Source organism: Nicotiana sylvestris, chromosome 3 (genome assembly GCF_000393655.2).
Source record: "Nicotiana sylvestris chromosome 3, ASM39365v2, whole genome shotgun sequence".
NCBI lineage: Eukaryota > Viridiplantae > Streptophyta > Magnoliopsida > Solanales > Solanaceae > Nicotiana > Nicotiana sylvestris.
Window position 1 is genome coordinate 22,074,642 of NC_091059.1, and position 7,540 is coordinate 22,082,181.

Genomic DNA, 7,540 nt, shown 5'->3' on the forward strand with positions numbered 1-7,540 from the left:
CTAAGTAAATCCATTATATAAATTAAAGTAAGAAATTAAAGTAAGAAATTAAATTAAGAAACTAAATTAATAATCTTAAATAATAAAATAAGTGTACACCAAATAAGAGAAAGAAATGGAACGAGTGTACCGGGATTCCAGATACCGCACTAATTTTGAATTTTTGATATCAAAAATCAAACTTCAATTGATAGACCGAAACTTGATAGTTGATACTTTATACTTGAATACTTGATACCATACTTCACTTGAATAATTGATATTTGATAATAATAATAATTTTGTAATGGCTAAACTAAATAATTGATGAAACTTGAAATAATAAATAATTGAGAATTTCAGATTTGAGAATTTAAGAACTATAATATCAAGAGAGAATTAGAGTAGTAAAAGAGTGAATTATGACAAAAAATGAAGAAGAAGGGGGGGATAGATTTTAAAAGGTTAAAAATGTAATTTTTCAATTATTAGGGGTGTGAGGGCTATATTTTTAATAGGAGGGGGAGGGAAAGCGAAATGGCCATTTTTGCAAACTCTGGTTGTTCCCCAACGGTCATTTCTCAATTTAACCGTTGGGAACGGTCCAATTAAATTTTAAAAAAATTCCAACGGTAACCAGGCTGATAACGGGCTGCAGCCCGTGTTCAACCCGTTAAGCGATATCGGGTTAAGCGGGTTAGGTGCACTGTTAAGCTGATCGTGAACGTCCACAATCCACCCCCCTAACCAACCCTTCCCAACCCGCCCAATAGTGAACAGTAGCGAGCTGAACCGGGCTGATCCGGGTTGAAGCGGGCTAAAAACGGGTCATCCGACCCGATTAATAGGCTTAGGTTGTATACAAAGTTTGAAGTCATTCGATGGAGTTTTGGACTAGTTTTGAAAAAGAATTTGTCACGATCCCAGTTCGCCCTCCGTGAACCATCGTGACGGCACCGAGTCTCTACGACTAGGTAAGCCTAAATTGCGAAAGATAACCAAAACTTGCGGAAGTAAAACAATTTTTAAAGCAGAAATAAGGCAATAACAGTGTTTAAATGTGCCACTCGATATACGCCATATATAAATCTCGAAACCAATATCCAAATCCAAGACCCAAAAACCCACGAATCACAATCTAAGAAAAAAAAAGAAATACTACATAGCTCTAACTCCGGAATGTCTAACAAAAACAAAAGTACAAAAAGGCTAAATACTAAAATGCAGGAATAGAAAGAGACTCTTCGGTCTGCGAACGCAGCAGATATATCTCGAAGTCCCGTAGAATTGCCTCGCCTTAAGAATGGTAAGCCTGAGTAGAGGTATCTAGATCTGCACATGAAAAACATGCGCAGAAGAGGCATGAGTACACCACAGCGGTACTCAGTAAGTGCCAAAGCCTAACCTTGATTGGGTAGTGACGAGGAAGGTCAGGGCCCTACTGAGATTAGATAAATATAAAGATGATAGGATAAGATAAGCAGTACAATTGAGAATCTACAATAAGAATCTACACAGGATAATAAGAGCACAATAACAGAAACAGAAATGAAGGCAAACCACAAGGAAAGTAACCGGGGATCTCTCAGTATCCCGAGGATCTCTTAGTATCCTCAACATGTACTAGGGATCTCTTAGTATCCCGGGGATCTCTCGGTATCCTCAATATATGCTAGGGATCTCTTGGTATCCCGATGATCACTCGATATCCTCAATATATGCTAGGGATCTCTTGGTATCCCGAGGATCTCTTGGTATCCTCAATATATGCTAGGGATCTCTTGGTATCCCGAGGATCTCTTGGTATCCTCAATATACGTGTCAGGGATCTCTTGGTATCCCGCGCCTCAGTCCAGATCATAAATACGTATAGGGGATCTCCCGAGATGTCGTTTTTTATTCCCAAATTAAAAAAAAACACATAGAAGCAACCCAAGAATACTCAATAAAATGCAAATTTCGTACCAAGTAAACAGTTAATTCTAGCCTAACATGTTTCACGTAATGCAATTAAAGCAGTTTAAGCAAATAGGCAATTAAGTCAACTAAACATGCTTTTCTAAACTACAACAGGCTGAATTCGCAAGTAGATAAAGCAGGAAAAAAGAACTCAATTGAAATACTTAAAGTAAACTGGATTTTCAACAATTAGCTCAAGTACGCACTCGTCACCTCACGTACAAGGCATTTCGATTACAAAATATATCATATCCTAAGGGGAAGGTACCCTACACAAGGTTAGACAAGCCACTTACCTCGAACCGGCTCAAAATCAACCCAACATCACGTCTTTGCCACGAGTACTCGACTCTAAATAGTCCAAATCTATTCAATTCAATTGCATAATATAAATAACACTTCAAGTAACTGATACTATGAAGAAATTCTAAGCTAATACACAAAATTAGGTAAAATGACCAAAATTCCCCTCGAGCCCACGTCTCGGAATCGGGTAAAATTTATATTTTCAGAATCCTCATACCCTCACGAGTCTAACCATACCAAAATTATCCAATTCCGATACCATTTGGTCCTTCAAATCATCATTTTATATTTTTGAAAGATTTCACAAATTTTCTTCCCAAATTCCATCACAAATTACGAATTAAATGATGAATTCAATGATGGATTCATGTACTCTAGCCAAATCTGAGTTAGAATCACTTACCCCGATGAATTTCTTGAAAAACCTTTAAAAAATCGCCAAAATCCGAGCTCTCTAGGTCAAAATATGAAACAAAACCCAAAACCTCGTATTTATAGGACACCCTACGGATTTCCCCCACTGTGGACCGCACAAAAATGAGTGATGTCCGCACAAAACCTGTGCGGTCCGCACAAAAATGACTGTTGTCCGCATAGGTTTTGACTGCAGTGACAAGCTTTAATATTTTGGCCATAACTTTCTCTATAGATGTCCAAATTGTGATTTCTTTACCCTTTTGGAAACTAGACACGAAGGGCTACAACTTACGTTTTTGAATCATCCCAACATTCCTTGTAGATCAAAAGATATGAGTTTCCGAAGTAGGACCAGTGAAATTTTCCTCACCGCGGACCGGACTGCATTTTGTGCGGCTGTACAGGCCCCACCGCGGACGCACTGGACTTTGTGCGGACCACACTGGTGGGTTCCTAGGCCTGCAACTCTTCTGGACCTGCAACAGCTATGATTTTCGGCCTAAAACATCCCGAAACTCACCCGAGTCCCCGGGACTTCAAACCAATTGTACCAACACATTCCATGACATCGTTCAAACTTGTTCAAAACTTCGAAACACTCACAACAACATCAAATCACCAATTTAACATAGGATTCAAGCCTAAGAACTCCAAGAACTCTTAACTTATGCTTTCGATCAAAAAGTCTATCAAATCTCGTCCAAACGACCTGAAATTTTGCAAGCACATCACATTCAACACTACGGAGCTACTCCAATTTTCAGAATTTCATTCCGACCCTTAGATCAAAATCTCACTATCGGATCGGAAACTTCAAAAATTCGACTCTCGCAATTTCAAGCCTAAATTAGCTACGGACCTCCAACACACAATCTGATCACGCCCCTAAGCCCGAAATCACCCAACGGAGCTAACAGAACCGTCAGATTTACATTCCGATGCCGTCTTCATACTGTTCCGACTACGGTCAACTTCCCAACACTTAAGCTCTCATTCTGGGGCTAAGTGTCCCAAAACTCTCCGAAACTCAAAATCGAACATTCCGGCAAATTAAAATAGCAGAAATAAACTTGGAAAATCAATTAATAGGGGATCGAAGCATTAATTCTTAAGATGACCGGTCGGGTCGTCACAGAATTGCAAGTGAAATCGTATAAGAAGTTCGTGAGAGATGTTTATACGACATTATACACTTTTATACAAAGAGGTACATTATGTATATAGTTGTATAAAAGTGTATAAAGATGTATAAGCACTATAAAAAAATATTCGTGATACCTATGTATATACGTGTAGAAGAGAATATGTGAGAAATTTACCAAATACATGTAAATAATGTATTATTGTGTATGAGAGTTGTTTATATACTATTATATATTATTTATACAATTTTATATATTATTATACAGATGAATCCTATCAATGGAGCGTCACATGTTTTTCTTCTTTGTTGGGGATCTTCTGAAATCAACTATACTTGACTGGAAAAACCAGTCAATCTACTCTCATTTTTTTGGTCTCCCCCCTGTAACCTGGTAAATCATAAGTTAACTCAAATCTAGCCTAAATCTTCTCCAAGTCACTTCAAATTTAAGTTTTGAACTCCTCTTGATTATTCCAATCAATTGGGACAACACCCAATCCAAACAACTAACAAATCAAATAACGCAATTTCTGAAATCGAAGCTTTGAAACACCTTTAATCGTGACTTCTATTTACCAAGTTTTTAATCAACAACTGGAATTAGAATTACACGTGGAATGAGGATAAGCCTGAGACCATGCCAATAACTTCTTTCTAGTTTGGTGATCCAACAACCGACCAAATGAATCTCTTTAGTGCAAACATAGTTCTTTCCACTCCATTGAAGGAAGTGATCTACATATGACTCCAAAAAACTAATTCTTTAATGTATTATTTTTTCTTCTTCATCCAGATAGTAATTATCCACTTTGAATCTGGAGGAGCGTTGATGGAGAATAATAATGATAGAGAAAGTTTAGGACACGAGGAGAAGAAGAACAGAGAAAAGAAAAAAAAAATTAAAAGGAGTGGGCTAATGTGTGAAAAGTAATTTTCATATTATATACAACTTGGGCTATATTGGGTAAGGGCTTCAAAGATGGACCATTTTTTATGAGCTATTGAGCCAAATGATAAGGAGTGTAATTCTCCTATAAAAATGCGATATTCAATATGAAAGTGGTTAGAGTTAAGTTCAGAATTCTCGTTCGAGTTTTGCGAAAGAAGCACTCAACCACTTGCACTAAAAAGGCAAGTTGATTCTCTAATAATAAAATTCATCCACTGTGGGGTTGTCATCAAATCAGGTCATGCAAAATGATAGAGCTGTATAGCTCTCTATATAATCATAAAGGAAAATGTTCAAAAATACCCTTTTTACTGTAAGAAAAGAAGAATTAAGTATATCTTCCGTATACTATTCATTCACTACTGCCCCACGTTACAAAATTAATACAAAATTACCCCTCTGCCGTTGAAGCCCTCTACCATGGCAACACCATCCTAAGTGAGTAAGTGGCATGACATTTCACTGAAGTGGATGGCATCTCACCCAGCGTCATTCTTCCACCTTATTCTTTATGTTTCATTACATAGTTCATTCCCCTTCCATTTTACCACCATTAATAAGCCTTTTTTTTTTTTACCTTTCATTGTTGCAAATTTTTTATTAGATCTCACAAAAAATCATCTTTATCACCAATTTTTTCATCTCCAACCGTGAGCCAAAATTGGCAACGGACAGTGTGATCTTATCTCAAGTAGTATTAATAACTTACCAGTTACCACAAACCAAGCATGTTGATTTATCAGAAGAGAATGTGGACAAAGCATGTTTAAGCGTTTATAGGGCCATACAAAATAATTTTGATATTACGACGTGAAAGTACATACCAAAAGCTGTCATGCACTCTCGTTATTATTGAGCTAATAGCCGAATACTAGTCTAAAACATTACATTTCCCCTATAAACCTAATATAGTACTCCTACTTACCAAGTAGCCGACAAAGGTAACACTTTCCCGGTCACCGGAATTACGTACATGCCGGCAACGGGGAGCCACAAAGGCATTTATTAGGCAAATAAGAGTAAACGTCAAAGCTCTGCAACTTCCCACCTTGTGGAATCTGTCCACAGAGCCTATTATAACTCACATTCAAATTCTGTAACTCTAAATTTTTCAATCCTTCTGGTAAGCTACCAAAAATCCGATTATGGTTCAAATCCAACCACGTTAAACTTTCCGGGAACTCCACTTTCGAAAGATCAAACTCTAATGTATTCCTCGACAAATCAATTAACCTAATTTTCTTGTTCTTTCCAAACAAGAAAGAAACATCACCTTCTAACTTGTTCCTGGAGAAATCAAGTGTTGTAAATTTCAAATTGCCTAAAGATTTTGGTACTGGGCCAGTGAGGCTGTTATGTGAAAGGTAAAGAGTTTGGATTTGTCCTCTGAATTTTCCGAATGATTCTGGAATTTGTCCAGTGAGTTTATTGCGGTCTAAGTAGATTTCTGATAAATTAGGGAGTTCAGAAAGTGATGGTGGGATTGTTCCGGTGAATTGGTTGTAGTTTAATTCAAGAAAAGTTAAATTCTTGAGTTGGCTAATAAATTCAGGAATAGGGCCACTGAGATTAGTGAAACTGAGTCTTAACTCTTTCAGATTTGTGAGCTTTGTAATAGTTGGGGGAATGGTTCCTGTAAGATTTGTGATATGATGGAATTGTAAGGTTTGGAGAAAAGGGAGATCGCCGACGGCGGCCGGAATTTGGCCGGAGATGTTGGCTTGGAAGACGGTGAGAGCATTAATCCGGTTGGTTTTCCGGTCACATTGTACGACGTACCAATCACAGCAATCTGTGTTGGGATCCCATGAGGCTAAATGGTAGGGATTACCTAAGTCATTCTTGATTTTTAGAAGGACTTTTTTATCGTTCGGATTGCATCTCACTGAGTGAGAAGGGAAGGGAAAAGAAAGGAAAAGGAAGAGAGAAAGGTAAAGAATGGGAAGAAAATTGGAGTTCATTTTCTTCTGTTATTGCATGAAATTGTGGAGTTCAAATATTGCTATTTATAGAGATTTTGTTGCTTGTGATTTCCTGTCTCGATCTAAATGGGAAGTGAAGGAGAGTTAGTTACATATGTGATGAGGATGTTATATGTTTAAACGTGAAAACAATTACGTGTAGAAAAATGTGGTTCCCTTTTTATCAAAATGTGAAGAGAGGAGGGATTTTTGAGAGGGTTGAAACAATCTCTTAGAGAAATACAGGGTAAGATTGCATATAATAGTTCTGGAACTCTATATATAGTGAAAGTTTAGTGCAACGAGATATTTTTTTACTTGACGAACGTGATACTCCGTGTCCCATATTACTTGTCAACTTTATCTTTTACATGCCAATTAAAAAATTATAAATAAGAAGGATATTTTTAATAATCTATCCTTCAAACCCTTTTTTATACACTATTTATGTGGCCTCAATCTAATCAACTCAAATTAATGAAGTGTATCCAGATCATTTATCCAAAAATTCTCATTAATGGAGTAGCATAGAGCATATGAACAGACCATCAAAACTGGATTTTTCGTTGCACTAATAACCCTTTCCTCCAAAATTTTCAAATTAATTTGAAAACGTTTCAACGTGAAAACCTTTTGGAGCCGTAAATTTCTACATGAAAATTGCTTGAATCCTATATGAAAATGAAACTATATACTGTCGAAATCAGGTATGCCCGATTTTACGGGCTCGAGAGATTGCCTTAAGCCCGAGTTTAGGATGAGTCGAGTTTGAGCTTGATAGACCAGGCTCGAGCCCGGTGATAGAGTACAAGGCATGAGTATCGA

General features: G+C 37.2%; 1 protein-coding gene across 1 annotated transcript; it reads right to left on the minus strand.

Annotated features, from left to right (window-relative positions):
- Positions 1–5,533: 5,533 nt before the first annotated feature.
- Positions 5,534–6,909, minus strand: LOC104224086 (polygalacturonase inhibitor-like). Its single transcript, XM_009775653.2, has one exon. It carries the CDS (start codon positions 6,713–6,715, stop codon positions 5,720–5,722), a length of 996 nt encoding a protein of 331 aa, XP_009773955.1. The 5' UTR covers positions 6,716–6,909; the 3' UTR covers positions 5,534–5,719.
- Between the last annotated feature and the right edge of the window lie 631 nt (positions 6,910–7,540).